A 24,998-nucleotide genomic window follows, 5' to 3' on the forward strand; every position below is an offset into this window, starting at 1 on the left:
TCACTACTTAGATGCGCACACTCCTTACATACAGTCAAATATCATACCGATGTACACAATGTGCATTTACATAGTTTTGCACACCCATATTTACACTGACATATGTTGAACCCTTACCTCTTTACTAATGGAGGAAGAGAGCGCCCGAAAAGAGATCAAGGTCGTTGTTTTTTTTTTTTGTGGGTTTTTTTTAACACTTGTTTTTTTTTTTGGGCAGGAACTGGTACTGCCGCCACCACCAATCAATTACTTTATGGGTGTGACTGTCTGCCCCCAAGAATAAGCAGCGGATGTGCATTTATAGAGTGTGTTTAAATATATATATGTGTGTGGATGTGTGTGTGTGTGTGTATATATATATGTGTGTGTGGGTGTATATATGTGTGTGGATGTGTGCATATATATGTGTGTGTGTATGTATATATATATATATATCTCCTACTGTGTATAGCTAGGTAGATATTTATGTACATATATGGAACGTATAATGGAATGATACATAATATATGATCTGTGTGTGAAGAGTTCCTATTCGTACATCCTTGATTCAGGCCCCCCAGTCCCCCTACTTAGTTGTACAATTCCTGTCAAGACTTTGAATCGTCTTCAAATTGTTGTAATTTCAATTTTGTTGGTCTTGATTTAAGTGTCAGAATGTGATAAATGGACCGTTAGCCAACGTCCTAGCTTTTCCGGATCGTGCTGACTTGTATTTCTCTACATTTCAGGCTTTGCTGAACACTCAAAGCAAGCTGAGAACCCTAGTGCCGAATTTCACCTTCAATTTGGGTTTCTCTGGGAAGTTCTACCACACAGGTACTGTGATTTTCCATTGTAGCTTTCATCGAAGTAGTCCCGAAGTTGTTAGCGATGTTAACGTAATGGTGTGTTTTATAACTGCATGAAGTAATAAAGCTCGCTTTAGAAAATCCAGGCTGGCTGAGGGGGAACCTGTGGGAAAATGTAATAAACCTCGGCACTTTTACAAGCACGAGCAGTGTGGAAATGATCAGAGAGCAGCAGAGGGATCCAAATCTGTGCTGCTCCCTTCATTCTGTTCTAGATGTATTGCGTGTAGCTCAATGCTTGTAAATCACAGCTTCACCTGCAGCCATGCTTTCTGAGGTAAAACTAGGCCCAAATTATGTTGCAAACTCCTTTACCGCTCCGATCAGTGGTATTTATCTACAAATGTGAAAATTACTTAGGTAGCTAGAAATTCTGTGTTGCAGCAAGTAAAATAGAAAAAATCCTACAATTTTCAAATATACTTTTTTATGAATTCTTCATGGAAATTAGGAACTTTGCTTGAAGTTATTTAAGCCTCGCACCTGTGTGATGACCACACGAGCAGGACAGATTTTTATCCACTGGAAGTAAATAATGGAGATTGAATGACTAAGCAGAGAACCGTGAGGAATTCATACACACCGTATATTAGAAATTGTCTAACTTTTCTTATGTATGTCTAAGGGTTTGTCCACACGTAACGGAATTGCTGCAAAACATCTTCAGCAATTCTGTTGAAAGTAGCAGACAATCCACTGCGGATAAACCGCACAATTTCCTGCGTTCTTAACCGAAGAAAATAGTGCTTATTTTGCTGCGTTTTTCACAATGTTGGGAGATGGTGACATCTCCTCTGAAAAACGCAGCAATTCTGGCCACGTTCCGCCGCAGGAATTGACATGCTGCAGTCCGAAAAATACGCACCGCAGGTCAATTTCTGGTCGGAATATTTACGTGGTACGTGGAAGAGATGTGTTGAATCTCATCCACTATGCTGCTAGTGTATTCTGCTGTGTACGGATGGACGGAAAATACTTAGCAATTCCGCTACATGTGGACAAGCCCTAATACTCCTTTAAAGAGGACATGTTAGATTTCCTGACATGTCTGTTTTAGTTAATGCGTGTATTCTCCATGTAATAACAATACTTTTTTTTTGGTTTAGAACTCTGTTCTTAGAGCTCCGCTTTTGTTACTCCTTCTGGAAATATATGAATAAATTGACAACTGGGCATTATCATTCCCCTTGTCAAGTAGTGAGAGTCCCTACGGTTTCTGACACTATCAGAACTGTTTTGAACATTGTTAGACTGTGTAGAGACATTCGCCATTGACAGGGGAAATGGTAACACCCAGTTGTTAATTTTTATATACATTTCCAGGAGGAATAAGAGAAGAACGACACAATGTACAAATCAAAATTATTCTATGTATTATACAAGTATTATTCATACAAACATGTCAGGAGAGCTCACAGTTCCTCTTTAAAGGGTAACTAAACTTTCCAAAAACTTCTGACATGTCATAGCGACATGTCAGAAGTTTTAATCGGTGAGGGTCCGAGCACTGAGACCCCCAACGATCGCTAAAACGAAATGGCTGAAGCACTCGGGTGAGCGCTGAGCCGCTTGGTTTCTGATTGACTTTTCTCGGAAAACCGATGTACCGGTGTACGGGCTCATTAGAAAGTCTATGTGCCCGTACATGTTACATGGGCTTTCTGAGAAAAGCCGATCAGAAACAAAGTGGGGGTCTCAGTGCCACCGATAAAAACTTCTGATATGTTGCTATGACATGTCAGAAGTTCTCTGAAGTTTTAGTTACCCTTTGAGTCTATGTGAATGCAATTTTTGGTTAATCTGTATAGCGCTGGACAGGACTGGTCAAATTTCAGTAGCCAGTTAATTTACTACTGGTGCCTAACTTTATGGATTTTTTTTTTAATGTCTGTATACCTTCTTCTTGTCTGGCCACTAAAAGAAAAGGTTGTCCATTGACTTAAATAACGTCTGGTGTCTTCTGTGAAGCTGCTTATTACAGAATGTAGTGGTTGTATGCCTCCTAGGATTGAGGTAGTGCCGGTGACATATCCTTGTGTGATTCCACTGTCTTTCCAGGCACAGATGAGGAAGACGAGGGGGATGACATGCTTCTCATGCACAGGAAGGAATTCTGGTGGTTCCCTCATATGTGGAGCCACATGCAGCCTCACTTATTCCATAACGTCACTGTCCTCGCGGAGCAGATGAAACTCAACAAGCAGTTTGCCCTGGTAATGACCTGTTCGCTCTTCCTGTTTTAAAACCTGATGAAAGCTTTTATTACGTGCAGGTTTCAGAGAATATCTACTTTATGCTGAGCATCAATAACATAGGAACACTGCTTGCTAAGGACTGTGGGCAATGACTGCTGTGTTGAAATCTGGATTCTGCACACGCAGTAACTAAAAGAGGATGGCACAGATGTACATCCAAGTAAACTATATTAAAGCTTTGTGTTGTTTTTTATGTTTTTTACCTTTTTGAAATTAGACCGAGCGGGAGAGAAGCCGAGCAGTGGCAAATCTGTGACGACCTGTGCCAGCTTTTATCTAGGCTGCTCTGACGATCTAACGTTGTTTTACGTAGAGAAGCCGTTTAAGGCTAGTCTCTGATCTTGGGCTTTCTTAAAAATTTCCAGAGTCTCTCTGATGTGACAAAATTTTAAATAGGAAACATTCCTCTGCTTAAGTTTTAAAGCCAGGGACCAATTGATCTATACTTGTGAGCTATAGATGGCTTTTTATTTTAGATGGTTGATTGTATAGGCACATTCATGTGGATCAAGTGATAAAATGCTGCGGTCTCATGTCCCAAGCATTGAAAAACCTGGTTTGTGTAATTTGCGGGTCCAAAATTGACAAGACCCCTTATTGACACTTCACTGTTAAGGGTGGGATGGTAGATGACCACGATCCCATTAGTTTAACCCCTTAGATGCCACAGTCAATAGCGAACGTGTCATCTAAGCCATCGGACAATCTGAGGGGCCCGCTCCCTTCTCTCTATCGCCCACAACCCCAAAAAACAAACCCTCATATGGCCATATCGACGGAAAACTAAAAAAGTTATGCTTTTTGAGTGGTCGGGTGGAAAAAAAATGGCTGCAGAGGAAGGGGTTAGGGGCTATAGGTGTATATTGCCACAGGTATTTCTTCGCTTTCACTGATGTAGCTTCTCTGATATGATTCGCATTTCTTCAGATGAACCGTGTAAGGAGCCAGTCTGGTTTAAATAGAAATGTTTTCATCATTTCTAATTCTGCCGAGGTCTAGAAGCTGCATTCAATCTGATAGCGCAAGAGGCGCCTTTTACTTGTCTTCTAATATTACTCTTCATTGAGATACACAAATGTTTCTTCTGGAAGAGCTGGAATTGCACAGGAGCGCTCTATATACCCCCTACATAGTAACACGTTCTTACGCAGTCTTGAGGGTGCTTTCTACTTACAGAAGCAATCTGATTTACATGAGGATTATGGAGTTCATCCATCAAGCACTTTCATAAAATTAAAAGTATATTCATTAGTCTAGTCATGCTGATTCTTGGGTTGCTATGGAAAACTGTGTATTCCATCTGGCATGTTTCCTGCATTTAAACAAGGGCAAAAGCAACAAATGAAGAATAATTTTATTACATAGTATATTTTTACGCAGTTTCTTCATCAAATAGATTCTATCTTGGTGGCGGTGATCTAGATCATTATAGTGCATCGAAATAATATGACCTAATGCATTGATTTCACTGGTAGTATCATGCATTGTAAGATTTATGTGTTCTACAGAGGTCATGCTTCCGAGCATAGGTGGGGTTCCTGCCAACTCACCCTCCAGCAACATCAATCAATTTAGGAGGAATTCCCTCTTAAAGAGGCTCTGTCACCACATTATAAGTGGCCTATCTTGTACATGATGTGATCGGCGCTGTAATGTAGATTACAGCAGTGTTTTTTTATTTAGAAAAACGATCATGTTTTACTTTTTGACCAAGTGGGCGTTGTACAGAGGAGTGTATGACGGTGACCAATCAGCGTCATACACTTCTCTCCATTCATTTACACTGCACTAGCGATATATCTATATCGCTATGTGCAGCCACATAAACACACTATAACATTACTGCAGTGTCCTGACAATGAATATACATGACTTCCAGCCAGGACGGGATGTGTATTCAGAATCCTGTCACTTCTGTAGCGTCTCTGTGATTTACAGCACAGCGAGATCTCACTGTAAATGACTGGTTACAGCGTAATCTCGCTAGACTATGCCTGCTATGCTGTAAATCACAGAGCAGTGCAGAGTAGTGGTCAGGATTCTGAATACACATCACGTCCCGGCTGGAGGTAATGTATATTCATTGTCAGGACACTGCAGTAATATTATAGTGTGTTTATGTGGCTGCACATAGCGATATAGCTATATTGCTATTTGCAGTGTAAATGAATGGGGAGAAGTGTATGACGCTGATTGGTCAGCATCATACACCCCTCTATACAACGCCCACTTGGCCAAAAAGTAAAACACGCCCAGTTGTCCATATCCTCTCCGGAATGTAGCTCCAGACCTAGCATCAGCGAGATGAAAACCATGGACAGGGCAGCAGCAAATACAACAGTAAAGAGTAAAAGGAGCAGGTACAGGGTATATCCAGCGCAGCTGCCGCAAGTGTTAAAATTTTGATAGTGGAAACTGTTACATATTGCCTGTTACTTGCAAATATTTAGAAGGGCAACAGGTTAGGCCCCATGCACATGACTGTAAAAAAAATCTACGGACCCGCCCCGGTTCTATTGGCCGCAGACACCTTTACGTATCTCTACGGATAGGTGTCCATTCTGTAGAACCGTGCCGGGAATTATGGAGCATGTCCTACTTTTTTACGGGTCGTGCTCCCACACTTTTATACGAAAATACGGGTACGGCCGTGTGCATGAGGCCATAAAGCGACTGTCTAGTCCTCGGTCTGGACAGTTTTTCTGCCCCCCATGAGGTATGTAATACATAGATGTTCTAAAAATAAAAAAAAATCTCACCTCTACGTCACTCACCAGGGAACAGAGAAATCACCTGTGCCCACCTGCTGCATTCACTTACTGTACTGGCATCTAATTACAGGGGTGAGTGCAGTATAGGGAGTGTCTCAGACTATCACCTCACTTATACTGCCACTGTGGGAAAGCGGTAGTCTGAAGTCACAGACCCTTTAATTGCCATGAGGATATGATGTCAGGGATAAATTTAGCTATTCAGCCCTGACATGTGCAAAGCGAGTGGCCCCTGACTGTCTAATTTCATGTCAAACAAGCATCCAGATTTGTGAGATAATCCTGTCCTGGAATGTAACATGTCTGTGATCCTCTCTGGCTGACTTCTCCCGTGCTGATCTCTGACTGCAGTCATGATCGATACATCCAGGGCCACTTATGACCTGAGGAAGAGCGAGAAGTACAGGACTATACAGGAGATAGTTGTGTCGTATTATAGGGGTGCACTGGCTGCACGTTTGTATGGCCACTTTTACAAGCTCCTACTCTTATGTGATTTGGCCCGCACAATGGTATGGGCGTTTATGTGATGAAGGTATTCCTTGGCTGCCGCCACCCCACTATAAGTGCCCAATAAAATAGTACAATATAGTGCACAAATCAGAAACCTGACCAGGCTAAAGAACCTGCCGGAATTATTCACAGAAGTCCAAGAGTAGGGCATATTTGCGCCATTGTAACTTCATAAAAATGTAATCCTTTTTTTGAGACCCGTTAATGCCCTCATATATGGAGGCTGCAAAGACTCTTATGTAACTTTAGTGCCAGAATAACCATGTAGAAAAATCCCTGCCGCCAAATTGAAAGCGGCATATAGACGTGACTTCAGCGTTCATTTTATAAGCGGTCTTACCATCGCTCTATATACTATATGATAGAATAACCTCTAACATATTAAGAATATACATCACAAGTATTCCATGTCCGGCCTAATGTATGAATATTGTCGCAGAGGGAAAGCGGCTTTGTTTACCTTAGTAACCAATCAGGGCTCACCTTCAACCTATGTGGGACAAAAAAATCATTACATGGACTCTGGTTACTATACGAAAAAAATGCCACTTGTTCTATGATATGCAAATTAGCTCCCCTCTAGATGTAAGACAACAGTCTCTAGTGCCATCTATAGGTGACTATCCTGTAGGTCAATGTCGGACCCTTTATAGAGCCTTAAAACGTGACTCGGATTAATTATTGTTTGGAGTTGTCGTTTCCCCTCATCAGTTCAGAGTAGGGTCCTGGTTGGCTGAATGAGATGACGTTGATGCGCTTGGAGGGTACGGGATCCCCTTTGCAGAGATCCAGCTGGTAAGGGAGTCTAAATGGGGTTGGGCACTTTAAGAAAACTGTCAGCAGTGCACTATAAACAGTATTTTTTGGAAAACTTTTGACTTTATTTGCAGTTTAGCGCCATTTTCCCCGGGTGATACGCCACGCCCCCTTGTTATGACAGCTGTATCTTCTTTATGGCCGCGGCTCCCGTCCATAATATGGAAAAGCATGTGACTAGACAGGTCACTCTGCGTTCTCCATTATAACAGACACTGCCTGCGCTATTTTCAAGGACCCGCTGTGTTGCAATAGAAGATGGGGTAAAACCGCTCATTTTAAATTATCTCACAATTGTGTAAAATGATGATGATTCTCATTTTATTGATGTCTAAAAATCAGAGGTAGATAAAATATTATCTATTTTAGAAGAGTTGGAATACTCCAGGAGCCAGTTTGACTTTTTAGTGGCGTGGTACATTTTTAAGAACGCAAGTGATCTGGAGTCTATGGTTTGTCCAGCACCAAAATATTAATATCCCAAATATAGACCTCCCCAGCACACCTACTGGACTGTCCCTTGATTCTGAATAATATGGATTGTCGGCAGGAAATGAGGATTATACGAAGCCTGAATGTAACATGAGTGTAGAAGGAGTATACTCCTTATATGCCCTCAGTTCCAGCAGTAGCGGCCATGATAACTTGTAAATGTTTGTTAAATTCAGTGGGTGACCATTGCTCGGAGTTCTCTAGAGTGAGTCTTTCAATAGCTCTTCCCCCAAGCAGGAGTTCTCCTCTATCACATCCATCTATCAGAATCGGACCTATGGACAGCTTCCTTAAGAGACCTGTTCCCCTACTACATTGTATTACTAAAGACCCTTTTGCACAGGCCGTGGATCAGGCAAATGAGCGTTCATATGAACGCTCCTTCCTGATCATTGCCCTGTCCAAGCAGAGCAACGATCAGCCGATAATCAAGAAAACACTGTTCATTGGCTATTTGGATCTTTTATGCGGCCAATAAAATGGTTGATTGCAACTCGTTTTCACAGCCATTATCGGGCCATTTAAAAGGACCTTAATAATTACCTGATTGTACAGGGAAATACTGATACAATGGAGTACAATTAATTAAAAAAATATATAAATATTGCATTGAAAAAATACATTTTAGAGAAATAATAATTTTCTTCATTATATGCTCGTTGCATTGTTGACCATCTTCCTCCTCCTCCTCCTTTGATACATTTCTCTGATGAGATTTACTATCAAATAATTGAACCTGATAAATTCTTATTATTAAAATTCTGTCAAACTCTTTATAATAATCTTTTTTTTTTTAAGACCTTGAGATTGACACAATGCTATATTGTGGTTAACGTGTGGCCTGAGAGTTTGTGCTATGCGTGTGACCAGTCTTATTTCATACAGAGGTAATAATATAGGCGATACGAAACTTCCAGAGGGAAAGTTAAAAGGAAGGAAAACTTGTGCAGGTAATTAATTCAGCCAAAAATTTCAGGAAGTTCGATGTGTGGATTGGTATGTTCTGTGCCAGTGGCTTCAGTGGGCATTCAGGACTACTGATGTGGACCATTAATGAAGACAGACCTGGCCCTAGTGAGCCGTGACCTTTTATGTCTTCCTGATATTGGTCACCGTGGGAATGACAGAAGTACGCTTGCATGAAGAAACCTAGCGCTTGCTTTCCTTTTTTTTTTTTTTCTCGTATAAAGTGAATACAAGCCGCTGTATAACAATAAAGCTTTGTCTCCAAGCAGCAATGAGGCCGAGCTGGCTTCTTTTCTTTGTTAGTTTGCACGTTGGCAGCACTCGTATTTGTAGACTGTTGTTGACCTTGAATGGCCTCTTTCGTGTAGTTGGTCCTTTTTTTGTCTTCGCTTTAAAATCTGCTAAGCAGATCTGGCCATGTACAATGTAGGGTCATGTATTCCTTTACCCATACAAAAACCTGCTGGAAACACTCAGCTGAACCATATTTATCTGATGTCACTAAGAAGCTTATTGTATGCTCTAAAACGCTGCCCCCCCACTCACCTTTTATGTAGTATTTTTATACATTTGCTCGAGGTAATCTTTAAAGAATACTATCTTTTGTGTTTTATGTGTATGGTGGATAATAGAGAAAATATGTAGCCATTAGGTCTAGTTTTTTTCGCTATTCCTTTTTCGTGGCTCAACCTTTACAAACATGATTTAGATATTTTATGAATGGTTTAAAGTTTTAGGAGTCTGAAGTCTACAACGTGCGGCAAGTGAATGCTGTTGTTGACCTCTCTGTGGAGGAATTGTAAGGCCCAATGCAAACCTCATGCAACAGGTTAAAGGGGTTATCCAGGGGACCCGAAAAAAAAAACCAATTCCACAAAACCACCTGCAAGCATGGCTACTAGTAGTTTGAATGGCCAAAAACATAAATTTACGTTACTTGTAGCACCTCCATATAATGGCAGAGCCGCTTGTTATCTTCTGGTAATAAGGTGGGACTTGCAGCTTCAGCGTTCACTGTAACTACAAATCCCGGCATCCACCTTTATCCCCTGTGCTCCTCTATGCCTGCCCACATTGTGCATGAGCCGGGTAGTCTACTGCCGAGACAGCGGAAGAATGGGGCCGGCTTACTGCCTCAACAGCTTCACTGTGCCAGGCCCCTAGCGGTCATGTGATTTGAGGATGCGCCGACACAGAGAACCCTCTTGGTCACGTGGACCCGTGTCGCTGCGTCATCACTGCTGAATGAACTACAGGACTTCTGGGAGCACATGACTGTGTTCTCAATCCACAAGCGGGCACACTTTAGTAAGAAGTATATTAGTCAGTTAATTCATATAGAGTTATTGGATCATTGCCATATCATTTTATGTCCCTGGATAACCCCTTTAAGCTATTAAGCTCCTGGATGTCCTACTCATGGGGTTGTCCGTGCGCTAGGCCTTTTGCTCATAGAGATTCATGAACCTTAGAAAATCTAGAGGTGAACATAGTTTGCTATAATTAATTAATGCTTCACCCTAAATCCGCAGGTAGAACCGCTGCAGAAAATTGGTCCTTTCGCATGTGCAGCAAAAATATTTCTGTGACTGATTTACCTGCGTTTTTTTTTTTTGTTTGTTTTTTCAGACTCCTATGCAGATTTTCGGTTAGAGAAAATCTGCAGCGGATCCTGCCTGTAGGAGCAGGGTCAGACGTGCTGGATATTTTCCACCATGAATTTCACTTCAAATCTGCTGCAAAATCTTCATGTGTTATATGCAGATTTTGACGCAGATTATGTTGCCGATTTCACTCTGCATTGCAAAGGAAAAAACCTCAGTGAAAATCTTCAGTATGCCCTAAATTCCACATGATTTTTTTCTGCAGGATGTAGTCCAGAAAACCCCAACCACACATGTATTGTACTGTAAATGGTTCCGTTTTTTTTTTCGTACAAAATTCACTGCGCAAATCTGCGGCAAATCCGCCACATATGAACAGCTTAAAGTATCACTTTTTCTAACCACCGGTAGTGTGTGATGTGTAAATGTCGCTTGAGTCCTTTGCCAACGAAGATCTACTGATGTTTATTTGAAGATAGGAAAAAAACTTGCTACGCTACGTCTTAGGCCTCATGCACACGACCGTAAAAACTCCCGTTATTACGGGTCGTAATTACGACCCGTAATAACGGGCTCATAGACTTCTATTGGCCACGGGTACCTTCCCGTTTTCTTACGGGAAGGTGCCCGTGCCGTTAAAAAAGATAGAACATGTCCTATTTCAGGCCGTAATAACGGCACGGACAGTCCATAGAAGTCTATGGAGCTCCCGTAATGACGGGTGGCTACATGTGTGCACCCGTCATTACGGCAGCGTTGCTAAGCGACGTCAGTAAATAGTCACTGTCCAGGGAGCTGAAAGAGTTAAGCATCGGCAGTAACTCTTTCAGCACCCTAGACAGTGACTACCGATCAGAATAAAGAGCAACCTGTAAAAAATAAGACGTTCATACTTACCGAGAACTTCCTGCTTCCTCCAGTCCAGTCTCCCGGCCGTTGCCTTGGTGACACGTCCCTCTCGACATCCGTCCCGACGTCCTGGCCGTCCCTGGATGACGTTTCAGCCCATGTGACCGCTGCAGCCAATCAAAGGTCAATCACAGGCTGCAGCGGTCACATGGACTGCCGTGTCATCCAGGGATGTCGGGCTGGATGTGTAGAGAGGGACGCGTCACCAAGACAACGGCCGGGTAAGTATGAATTTCTTTAACTTTTATTACAGAAAGGGCTGTCCCTTCTCTCTATCCTGCACTGATAGAGAGAAGGGGCTGCCGATTAGTGCAGTGCTATTTTGCCGCCAAAAACGTGCCCGTAAATACGGGTGGAATACGGGTGACACCGGACCCATATTTACGGGCACGGGTCCGTAAATACTGGTGCAAAACGGGTCGAATACGTGTGACACCGGACCCGTATATCCTTCTTTTTTTTTTTGTCATATATTAATGCATTGGTTTAGCAATGAAACGTTTTCTTAAAGGGTTTGTCATTTTGTCTCTTTCAATGCTAACGCGTGTAAAAATACAAATCCTTTCTAGGGCTGGCTGTATATTTTAGATTGTTCGGCCGATCTTTATTCCTTTCCGACTCCCCAATACACATGCACGCTTGGCCGAGCATGCATGTGTTCTCAGGGAGAGAGCCTAATAACTAATAATATCTAATAACGAACAAAAGGATCGGGCATGTTGAAATTCAACATGCCCGATCCTTCTCTTCCCCGACATCTGCCATCAGGGGGAGAGTCAGGACGCCACCATATACGTTAGATGGTCGACCGGTCCCGCCGAAATCGGTGGGTTCGGCCGACCTACATCTAATGTGTATGGCCAGGTTAATTTAGAAGCCTCAATAGATCAGATGGACGTCTGTTTTCTCCACCATATTTGTGCTAGATCTTTTAGGATGATGTGTGTGTTAATGTTTTTTTTTTTTTTATAACAATCTTCTATATTATTGCACTGCCTTTTAGGAGCATGGTATCCCTATAGATTTGGGATATGCAGTGGCACCGCATCATTCTGGAGTTTACCCTATACACAGTCAACTTTACGAAGCTTGGAAATCTGTATGGAACATCCAAGTCACCAGCACAGAAGAATACCCTCACCTGCGGCCTGCCCGCTACCGGAGAGGATTTGTCCACAATGACATCATGGTGAGAAACTCCCATTTGGTATTGACATTTTATTGTTTTCAAAGGATTTCTATTCCTTTCTCCTCGCTACCATCACTACTAAGCATACAGTAGGTATTCATATTGTGGAATAAGCCGTAAACTGTTCACTTTATAGCAAAAATGTAATGGCAAATGTCGAACCACTTATCTCCAAATACTTTATATAACCAAATGATCCTCTGATGGTGAAAAAAAAAAAGTTATAAAAAACCAGTAATGATATTGAGATACATTGCACCTATCTCTTCTAAGGTCGTGTTGGTATTTGTCTATAATATTCATGTTCCAATTGGGTGTAGACCTGTGTTCTTTGGTTCATTCGGGGGTTGGGTTCTTTAAAATAGTTATACCACAAAAAAAAACAAAAACCTTTCAACAACCTATTGCTATGTATTTTTTCTTAAGGTTTTACCCAGACAGACGTGTGGACTTTTCACTCACACTATATTCTACAATGAATATCCAGGAGGGTCGAAAGAGCTTGACAAGTCCATCCGTGGTGGTGAACTGTTTATGACGGTCCTATTGAACCCGGTGAGAGCAAACATGCATGTAAATACTGTATGGAATACATATTACAAAGTTCGGACTCTCTTTGTCCTACCGAAAAGCTTCTAGAAATGTATTTTATTGATTATTCATGTCACAAAGTGGTTGTGCCCTGCTTCGCTGAATTGTTGTGCCATCACCCTGGAAATAGTTTATGGGTACATCCCTAAAAGTCATGATAATACAGCGCCAGGAAACTCTCTTCATCTTCAGATGACTGTAAATCTCCCAAAATAATCAGTCTTGTTGTTCGGTTTTGTCACCAGTACTTAAGCCCTAGATAGATATATGTGTATTGGTATACTGACTTTACCGGCAGCTTTGGCCTTCTTTAGACTACTTCGTAAATCTCTTTTCATTGCCGAAGACTCTTCATGATCCTCATAAACTTATCCAGTTTATTGTACTTTTGAAAACGTGAAGCACTGTTATAGTACCTAGTATGTTTTATCATGTTTGTTTTTTCTGTTTGATTTTGCATGGTTTACCTTACTAGCTCTTTGCCTTCTAAACTTTGTACCCAATGATGAAATGAGGCCAATGCAGCAGAGCTGTCTGTGTTGTCTGCCCGTGTCATAAAGAGCTCGTTCAATTCATGGTTGGCTTGTTTGTGAAACGCTTATAAACACGTCTATTTACTAAAATATACCGAATAAGCTCTAGAAAAAACCACGTCGACAAAGAGGTCTCCAGGAGGTTGTATGTGCTACGCAACGCTGCATGGAGTTGGTAGAACTTGCTTATGCCTCCTACCATTAACCATGGCATATGCTTATATATTTTAAGGAGTTTTGCCTGGGGAGGATACAAATGAGTGAATAGATTTTCTGTATAGAACGGCAAATATTTTCTTTTAAATAAAGGTTATTTAAAAAAAAATATATATAATATCAAGGACAAGCATTCCGGCAGTAAATCAAATATTCTACAACTGCAATACATGACATTCTAGATTGTGGTGATTTAATGAAAACCTGTCGGCTCTCCTGCCATAAATAAATAAAAAGAATAAACAATTTTGAGCATTTTCTTTTCAGAACTCTAACCTCTGGTTTTTCTCCTGCAAACGTTTGAATATATTACCAACTGCGGCGCCTCCCTATGTGGCGTCTCCCTATGTAGTGTCTCCCTATGTCGCGTCTCCCTGTGCAGTCTGACACCGTCCAATCAGAGTTGACACTGTCCGTGTGTTTCTAGCGATATACCCCATTGACCAGGGCAATGCTAATGACCAATGTCAATTTATTCATACATTTCCAGGAGGAATATCAGAGGAAGGGCACAATGCAGAGTTCTGAGAAAAGTTGCTAAAGATTCATTATTTCATGGGGAAAATTATGCAATTACTAAAACAGTCAGGAGAGCAGACGGGTCCTCTTTATCCTGTCTACCCTTCTCTAGGCTTAGTCAAACTTTCCATGCCCCCTGCTCCTGCGCCCCCAGCTCTTTACTTCATGGGAAGGGTATTAATTAGATTTACTATTTAGTAACAAAAAAAATGATCAAAAACCATCTCAGGAGGGGTCTGTACAGAATACTTCTATCATGTAACCGATGGATATTGAAGTGATGACATTGTGTTCCCTCTTATATTCATGAAGTGAAGTCTGGGAACCTCATACGATTTTCTTTGCTAAAGTTTCCATGGTGATAATAAATATTAATAAGATAAGGACCTAGTTTTCCAGATTCATAGTCACTTGGGATTTTGATGAGCTAATCCCCAAATTATATTAAAGATGGGGGATAAGTTTGTCATTTACTGTGAGACTTTAACAAGCATTGTCTATGTAAAGTACAGGGGGGATAGATGACGTCCGGCTCCACAGATCCGTTTTCCTACGCCTTTCACCGTCATCTATTGTAGACTGAAATGGTGCCACTTATGGGAAGATTACCACAGGGAATGGATAATATGGCATGTTGATATAATTTCTACAAGCACACTATAGCTAAACGTAATGCTATTATTAGTACGGTTCTCTCGAGTAGTATGATACCGTAATGGAATCGCCTGAATTCAGTACCTCAGTAGATTTATACGACTGCAACCACATAACTGGTGACTGTCCGTAGAAGCTGGCGGCCTTTGCTGCGTATCGGATGCAGATACACATTAAATGTTACCGGGGGGGAATAACCACAGTTGTAAGCGGTGTGAACGGCAGACTGTGACGGCCCATTCCAGCCTGATTGCTGTTATGAAATGGAAATGTGTTGATTGCTGTTACTGCGGGCACACGCTGTGCGAGTCGTCCGGGCAGGAGGTGGCGTTACTACTCGGCAATCACCTGTCTATACAGGGGATATCGTCTCTTGTGGATTCTTATTATAACATTCCAGTCAGGCAGAACCTATTCAATGTTTACCACAGTCGCCTCTGAACTAAAAAGAGGGCATAAGCAAAAGCCAACTCATATAACGTAACCGTTAAGTTCAGTTCGTACCAGCCCTAACACTGAAGTGTTGGTATAAATGTCTGTATTGTAGCTTCATAGGAAGTGCTGCCAAGATATGTTATTTAGACAAAAGTATGTGGGCGCCCCTCTTAATTATTGTGCCCACCTGTTCAGCCACACACATTGCAAGCATGTACATAAAATCAAGCACACAGCTATGTGATCTCCATAGACAGACATTGGTAATAGTTTGGGTCATGTTAAAGAGCTCAGTGACTTTAAGTGTCATAGGATGCCACCTTTTGCCACAAGTTTGTTCGTAAAATGTCCTAAACTGCCAGGTGTGCCCCATGTCAACTTTAAAAGGAACTTATCACCAGAGGTTAAGTCATTAAACTGACGCCATGATGGTGTAGTGCTTGTAAAATACCTTTCTACACATTCCCCTGTTGAAATTGCCAATTTTACTATGAGGGAGAAAAAGATGTTCTAAATCAGTGCACACTATATGTAAATAACTTATCAAGAGTCATGTGGGCGGTGGTGGAGGGATGAGGAGTCACCGTGTCCTCGCTGTTATCATGTCCATTCTTTTTTTGATTGACGTTCCGGGGGCGTTTGAAGTCCGCGCTAACAGTTCTGAACTTCCACAAATGCGCCATTCACAGCCACACTCCCAATATCTTATGAAAAGCCTTCCCAGAAGAGTGGAGGCTGTTAGATCTGTAAAAGGAGGCACAACTCTATCTTGACACCCATGGTTTTGGAAGGAGATGATCAGCATACTTATGAGCTAGTTAGACAAGTGTCCACAGGTATGTGTCAGAGACATCAGGAGAATCCTGTCCATGTGGACAGGTATGTATGTATCATAGATTAACATGTCAGGGCAGGATTCCCTTTAAGTCTGTATGGTAGGGAATCCTGCCCAGGTATGTATGTCTATCATGGAGGTATGTATGTATGTATCATGGAGGTATGTATGTATCTATCTATCTATCATAGTGGTAGGTATGTATCATAGAGGTATGTATGTATGTATCTATCATAGAGGTATGTATGTCTATCATAGAGGTATGTAGTCTGTATCATAGAGGTATGTAGTCTGTATCATGGAGGTATGTAGTCTGTATCATGGAGGTATGTAGTCTGTATCATGGAGGTATGTATGTCTGTATCATAGAGGTATGTATGTATCTATCTATCATAGAGGTATATATGTATGTATCTATCAGAGGTATGCATGTATGTCTGTATCATGGAGGTATGTATGTCTGTATCATGGAGGTATGTATGTCTGTATCATGGAGGTATGTATGTCTGTATCATGGAGGTATGTATGTCTGTATCATGGAGGTATGTATGTCTGTATCATGGAGGTATGTATGTCTGTATCATGGAGGTATGTATGTCTGTATCATGGAGGTAGGTATGTATGTCTGTATGTATGTCTGTATCATGGAGGTAGGTATGTATGTCTGTATCATGGAGGTAGGTATGTATGTCTGTATCATGGAGGTATGTATGTCTGTATCATGGAGGTATGTATGTCTGTATCATGGAGGTATGTATGTCTGTATCATGGAGGTAGGTATGTCTGTATCATGGAGGTAGGTATGTATGTATGTCTGTATGTATGTCTATCATGGAGGTAGGTATGTATGTATGTATGTCTGTATCATGGAGGTAGGTATGTATGTCTGTATCATGGAGGTAGGTATGTATGTCTGTATCATGGAGGTAGGTATGTATGTCTGTATCATGGAGGTATGTATGTCTGTATCATGGAGGTATGTATGTCTGTATCATGGAGGTAGGTATGTCTGTATCATGGAGGTAGGTATGTCTGTATCATGGAGGTAGGTATGTATGTATGTCTATCATGGAGGTAGGTATGTATGTATGTATGTATGTATGTATGTCTGTATCATGGAGGTAGGTATGTATGTATGTCTGTATCATGGAGGTAGGTATGTATGTATGTCTGTATCATGGAGGTAGGTATGTATGTCTGTATCATGGAGGTAGGTATGTATGTCTGTATCATGGAGGTATGTCTGTCTGTATCATGGAGGTATGTCTGTCTGTATCATGGAGGTATGTCTGTCTGTATCATGGAGGTATGTCTGTCTGTATCATGGAGGCATGTATGTCTGTATGTATGTATCATGGAGGTATGTATGTATGTATGTATGTATCATGGAGGTAGGTATGTATGTATGTATCATGGAGGTAGGTATGTATGTCTGTATCATGGAGGTAGGTATGTATGTATGTCTGTATCATGGAGGTAGGTATGTCTGTATCATGGAGGTAGGTATGTATGTATGTCTATCATGGAGGTAGGTATGTATGCATGTATGTCTGTATCATGGAGGTATGTAGGTCTGTATCATGGAGGTATGTATGTCTGTATCATGGAGGTATGTATGTCTGTATCATGGAGGTATGTATGTCTGTATCATGGAGGTATGTATGTCTGTATCATGGAGGTATGTATGTCTGTATCATGGAGGTATGTATGTCTGTATCATGGAGGTATGTATATCTGTATCATGGAGGTATGTATGTCTATCATGGAGGTATGTATGTCTGTATCATGGAGGTATGTATATCTGTATGTATGTCTGTATCATGGAGGTAGGTATGTATGTATGTCTGTATGTATGTCTATCATGGAGGTAGGTATGTCTGTATCATGGAGGTAGGTATGTCTGTATCATGGTGGTAGGTATGTCTGTATCATGGAGGTAGGTATGTCTGTATCATGGAGGTATGTATGTCTGTATCATGGAGGTATGTATGTCTGTATCATGGAGGTATGTATGTCTGTATCATGGAGGTATGTATGTATGTCTGTCTGTATCATGGAGGTATGTATGTATGTCTGTATTATGGAGGTATGTATGTCTGTATCATGGAGGTATGTATGTCTGTCTGTATCATGGAGGTATGTATGTATGTATGTATGTATGTATCATGGAGGTAGGTATGTATGTCTGTATCATGGAGGTAGGTATGTATGTATGTCTGTATCATGGAGGTAGGTATGTATGTATGTCTGTATCATGGAGGTAGGTATCTCTGTATCATGGAGGTAGGTATGTCTGTATCATGGAGGTAGGTATGTCTGTATCATGGAGGTATGTATGTATGTCTATCATGGAGGTAGGTATGTATGTATGTATGTCTGTATGTATGTCTGTATCATGGAGGTAGGTATGTATGTATGTATGTCTGTATCATGGAGGTAGGTATGTATGTATGTCTGTATCATGGAGGTAGGTATGTATGTATGTCTGTATCATGGAGGTAGGTATGTATGTATGTCTGTATCATGGAGGTAGGTATGTATGTATGTCTGTATCATGGAGGTAGGTATGTATGTATGTCTGTATCATGGAGGTAGGTATGTATGTCTGTATCATGGAGGTAGGTATGTATGTCTGTATCATGGAGGTATGTCTGTCTGTATCATGGAGGTATGTCTGTCTGTATCATGGAGGTATGTCTGTCTGTATCATGGAGGTATGTCTGTCTGTATCATGGAGGCATGTATGTCTGTATCATGGAGGTATGTATGTATGTATGTATGTATGTATCATGGAGGTAGGTATGTCTGTATCATGGAGGTAGGTATGTCTGTATCATGGAGGTAGGTATGTATGTATGTCTGTATCATGGAGGTAGGTATGTATGTATGTCTGTATCATGGAGGTAGGTATGTATGTATGTATGTCTGTCTGTATCATGGAGGTATGTCTGTCTGTATCATGGAGGTATGTCTGTCTGTATCATGGAGGTATGTCTGTCTGTATCATGGAGGTATGTCTGTATCATGGAGGTATGTATGTCTATCATGGAGGTATGTATGTCTGTATCATGGAGGTATGTATGTCTGTATCATGGAGGTATGTATGTCTGTATCATGGAGGTATGTATGTCTGTATCATGGAGGTAGGTATGTATGTATGTCTGTATGTATGTCTGTATCATGGAGGTAGGTATGTATGTATGTATGTCTGTATCATGGAGGTAGGTAGGTATGTATGTATGTATGTATGTATGTCTGTATCATGGAGGTATGTATGTCTGTATCATGGAGGTATGTATGTCTGTATCATGGAGGTATGTATGTCTGTATCATGGAGGTATGTATGTCTATCATGGAGGTATGTATGTCTGTATCATGGAGGTATGTATGTCTGTATGTCTGTATCATGGAGGTAGGTATGTATGTATGTCTGTATGTATGTCTGTATCATGGAGGTAGGTATGTATGTATGTCTGTATCATGGAGGTAGGTAGGTATGTATGTATGTCTGTATCATGGAGGTAGGTATGTCTGTATCATGGAGGTAGGTATGTATGTATGTCTGTATCATGGAGGTAGGTATGTATGTATGTCTATCATGGAGGTAGGTATGTCTGTATCATGGAGGTAGGTATGTCTGTATCATGGAGGTAGGTATGTCTGTATCATGGAGGTAGGTATGTCTGTATCATGGAGGTAGGTATGTCTGTATCATGGAGGTAGGTATGTCTGTATCATGGAGGTATGTATGTCTGTATCATGGAGGTATGTATGTCTGTATCATGGAGGTATGTATGTATGTATGTCTGTCTGTATCATGGAGGTATGTATGTATGTCTGTATCATGGAGGTAGGTATGTATGTCTGTATTATGGAGGTATGTATGTCTGTATCATGGAGGTATGTATGTCTGTCTGTATCATGGAGGTATGTATGTATGTATGTCTGTCTGTATCATGGAGGTAGGTATGTATGTCTGTATCATGGAGGTATGTATGTATGTCTGTATCATGGAGGTAGGTATGTATGTCTGTATCATGGAGGTATGTAAATCTGTATCATGGAGGTATGTATGTATGTATGTCTGTCTGTATCATGGAGGTAGGTATGTATGTCTGTATTATGGAGGTATGTATGTATGTCTGTATCATGGAGGTATGTATGTCTGTATCATGGAGGTATGTATGTCTGTATCATGGAGGTATGTATGTATGTCTGTCTGTATCATGGAGGTATGTATGTATGTCTGTATCATGGAGGTATGTATGTCTGTATCATGGAGGTATGTATGTCTGTATCATGGAGGTATGTATGTATGTATGTCTGTCTGTATCATGGAGGTATGTATGTATGTCTGTCTGTATTATGGAGGTAGGTATGTATGTCTGTATTATGGAGGTATGTATGTCTGTATCATGGAGGTATGTATGTCTGTATCATGGAGGTAGGTATGTCTGTATCATGGAGGTATGTATGTCTGTATCATGGAGGTAGGTATGTCTGTATCATGGAGGTAGGTATGTCTGTATCATGGAGGTATGTATGTCTGTATCATGGAGGTATGTATGTCTGTATCATGGAGGTATGTATGTATGTATGTCTGTCTGTATCATGGAGGTAGGTATGTATGTCTGTATTATGGAGGTATGTATGTATGTATGTCTGTATCATGGAGGTATGTATGTCTGTATCATGGAGGTATGTATGTCTGTATCATGGAGGTATGTATGTCTATCATGGAGGTATGTATGTCTGTATCATGGAGGTATGTATATCTGTATGTATGTCTGTATCATGGAGGTAGGTATGTATGTATGTCTGTATGTATGTCTGTATCATGGAGGTAGGTATGTATGTATGTATGTCTGTATCATGGAGGTAGGTATGTATGTATGTCTATCATGGAGGTAGGTATGTCTGTATCATGGAGGTAGGTATGTCTGTATCATGGAGGTAGGTATGTCTGTATCATGGAGGTAGGTATGTCTGTATCATGGAGGTATGTATGTATGTCTGTCTGTATTATGGAGGTAGGTATGTATGTCTGTATTATGGAGGTATGTATGTCTGTATCATGGAGGTATGTATGTCTGTATCATGGAGGTAGGTATGTCTGTATCATGGAGGTATGTATGTCTGTATCATGGAGGTAGGTATGTCTGTATCATGGAGGTAGGTATGTCTGTATCATGGAGGTAGGTATGTCTGTATCATGGAGGTATGTATGTCTGTATCATGGAGGTATGTATGTCTGTATCATGGAGGTATGTATGTATGTATGTCTGTCTGTATCATGGAGGTAGGTATGTATGTCTGTATTATGGAGGTATGTATGTATGTCTGTATCATGGAGGTATGTATGTCTGTATCATGGAGGTATGTATGTCTGTATCATGGAGGTATGTATGTATGTCTATCATGGAGGTAGGTATGTATGTCTGTATCATGGAGGTATGTATGTATGTCTGTATCATGGAGGTATGTATGTCTGTATCATGGAGGTATGTCTGTCTGTCTGTATCATGGAGGTAGGTATGTATGTCTGTATCATGGAGGTAGGTATGTATGTCTGTATCATGGAGGTAGGTATGTAGGTATGTATGTCTGTATCATGGAGGTATGTATGTCTGTCTGTCTGTATCATGGAGGGATGTATGTATGTATCATGGAGGTATGTATGTCTGTATCATGGAGGTATGTATGTATGTCTGTCTGTATCATGGAGGTATGTATGTATGTCTGTATCATGGAGGTATGTATGTCTGTATCATGGAGGTATGTATGTCTGTATCATGGAGGTATGTATGTATGTATGTCTGTCTGTATCATGGAGGTATGTATGTATGTCTGTCTGTATTATGGAGGTATGTATGTCTGTATCATGGAGGTATGTATGTCTGTATCATGGAGGTATGTATGTCTGTATCATGGAGGTATGTATGTATGTATGTCTGTCTGTATCATGGAGGTAGGTATGTATGTCTGTATTATGGAGGTATGTATGTATGTATGTCTGTCTGTATCATGGAGGTAGGTATGTATGTCTGTATCATGGAGGTATGTATGTATGTCTGTATCATGGAGGTAGGTATGTATGTCTGTATCATGGAGGTATGTATGTATGTCTGTATCATGGAGGTATGTATGTATGTCTGTATCATGGAGGTATGTATGTCTGTATCATGGAGGTATGTATGTCTGTATGTCTGTCTGTATCATGGAGGTAGGTATGTATGTCTGTATCATGGAGGTATGTATGTCTGTATCATGGAGGTATGTATGTCTGTCTGTATCATGGAGGTAGGTATGTATGTCTGTATCATGGAGGTATGTATGTATGTCTGTATCATGGAGGTAGGTATGTATGTCTGTATCATGGAGGTATGTAGGTCTGTATCATGGAGGTATGTATGTGTGTTGTAGTATCGTAGGAAGTCCTTCCCAGAAATGTGGGTGTTGTAATATTGTAGGAAATTCTTCCTAGATATGTCTGTCTCGCAGGGGATATATTATAGATGGGGAGATACTTGTGCAGGACATGAACATGTATTTTTTAAAATTGAAATATAAAATGAATTGAAATAATGTAATAAGTTAGAGATTGAATTGGCCTCAGTTGTATATATGAATGTATTTAAATAACATAAGTTGGACAGAACATCCAGGAACCATTGAAATGTGGGATAAGGTCTTGTCACTACATTGTATTATTTTATTTTTTTTAAGATGGTTTTGTGTTGTTCTGGCCTTTTTTCCAGTCCATCCTCCTGTAATCTTGCAGTAAATAGACTGCAGTCTGTCTTATTTCAGCCAGTGACATGAAGTACTGTAGTGTGAATGAGGGTAAAGGTTCCTGTCCTAGTGATGTAGTCCTAGTTCCTGTCCATAGCTGGTCATGTGCCCGCTCCTTCTTCATCTTCACTGCCCCTTTGTTGGAGCAGATCTGCCAAATCAAAATATGGCTCCATTCTCCTTACTTACCTCAGAGGTCGTGTTTTATTTGACACCGCCATCATGTTTTATGGTCTCTGACAATTGAAGTACTTTTCCATCATGGCAGGAATCCAGCAATCATCAATATTTTACTGTAATATTTTATTTCATGACCCCTGTAAAAAGAAATTCCTTTTAACCTAGGGTAAATAATGCCGAAATTCTGACGAGATGGCATTTCCAGCACAGAAATACATAATGGTCTTGAATTTCACACCAGAACCTGAAGACCGAGCAGAGAAAACTTAAAGGTTATGTAAACCTTCGAAAGTAACATTTTATTAAAAAAAAGTCAATCAGTAGGTTTTGAGCAACTTTATAATTGTTTTTTTATTACAAATTTATTACTAATTACTTAATAACTATTTACTTTTTGAGATTGATTGCTGGATTCCTGCCATAATGAAAAAGTACTTCAATTGTCAGAGACCATAAAACATGATCGAGGTGTCAAATAAAACACGACCTCTGTAGTAAGCAAGGAGAATGGAGCCATAGGTTGATTTGGCAGGATCTGCTCCAACAAAGGGGCGGTGAAGATGAAGAAGGAGCGGGCACATGACCAGCTATGGCGCGTCTCCACATCACTAGGACAAGAACTGTTAAGTACAAGCCTCCTCTAAGAATAAAATCATTTTACATTCTCCCTCGAGGCTGTCCACCGGTACAAGTAAATGTTATGTACTTTTCTACGACTGTCCAATAATGCAGAATATCCAATAATTTGTTACTTATTAGGTCCCATTAATCCCAGATTAAATAAATTTTACTGTATCCCTGCGCGGTGAATAAACACCACACAGACCACTGAAACTAATGACTGTAATAAACCAATTTTTTTAAACTTTCCTTCTGCAAATTATATATATATTTTTTTTAAGAAGCGATAATTCTAGGGCACGTGTGTGTGTTTACGTGTTTTCACATACTCTTATTCTGGCCATTATCCTTGTCATTTTAAATGACTGACAAATATTATACTAATGTCGCCAGTGCCAGACTATGAAATTATTTTCCTGTTAATCCATCATGAAGTGATTTGGCACATGCCGAATAATCAGGATTTAAGGACCTTTTACTTTTATATGAACGGAGAAACCAACATTAAATAACTCCACTATACAACTACAGTAATGATTATGTAGCATTTAGCTGTACATTTCGTTAAATGTGCTATTATTTTTGCCACTTTACATGTGGTGCCCCAAAATGCTGGGATAGCAGGTTTTCTGTTTTTTCAATTACTTGAAGCCATGGAGACACTCACATAGATAGTTATTCGGTAAAAGCACTTCTAGCTGCTGACCCTATAAAGTCAGTCTAGAAGAAGACCCTTTTAGCTTGGTAGAGCAGGACCCTGGCCCCATTCTACTTCCCCAGAATATACCCTTCACTGCAGAAAAATCGGATCCAAAATGTACTTCAGAATATTCTGCTGCTGGATCCAGGCACAAGACTCTAGTTTCGACCTCATAGAGCGATTTGAAAAAGCATTTTCTGCTAGACTAGGAAAACTGCAGGAGAGTATGAAACTGAAGCCTGTAATCATGATGAGAAGAGGAAAGTAATGGCTGTTTGTGTGAACGATGACTCTTCACACCTTCGATGCACTGTTTCCACTGTTACTATAGAGCAACTTTCACTCCACACACAGCCGCAACCAACATACCGCACACACTACATACACACCTAATGGTTGTAATGGAAACCCCTGTCATTCTTTCTTTTGGTAGCAGAGATCTGTACTGGTGACAAATGGGTAATAAACCAGATTGAACTTCTATGTACATAGGCAAAAGGTTAAATCTTTATTTTGGAGAAGGAGTTAAAGAAAATGTATCCTCAGAAAATTACATTTT

At 40.6% G+C, this 24,998-nt stretch overlaps 1 protein-coding gene across 1 annotated transcript in view; it reads left to right on the top strand.

Annotated features, from left to right (window-relative positions):
- Positions 1-24,998, top strand: part of NDST2 (N-deacetylase and N-sulfotransferase 2) — a 124,376-nt gene that overhangs the window by 87,175 nt on the left and 12,203 nt on the right. The window contains exons 3-6 of the mRNA XM_075841653.1: positions 729-816; positions 2,907-3,061; positions 12,178-12,363; positions 12,790-12,918. Coding sequence (XP_075697768.1) covers positions 729-816; positions 2,907-3,061; positions 12,178-12,363; positions 12,790-12,918 — 558 coding nt within the window. The remainder of the gene's footprint in view (positions 1-728; positions 817-2,906; positions 3,062-12,177; positions 12,364-12,789; positions 12,919-24,998) is intronic.

This window comes from Rhinoderma darwinii, chromosome 11 (assembly GCF_050947455.1).
Source record: "Rhinoderma darwinii isolate aRhiDar2 chromosome 11, aRhiDar2.hap1, whole genome shotgun sequence".
Classification (NCBI taxonomy): Eukaryota; Metazoa; Chordata; class Amphibia; order Anura; family Rhinodermatidae; genus Rhinoderma; species Rhinoderma darwinii.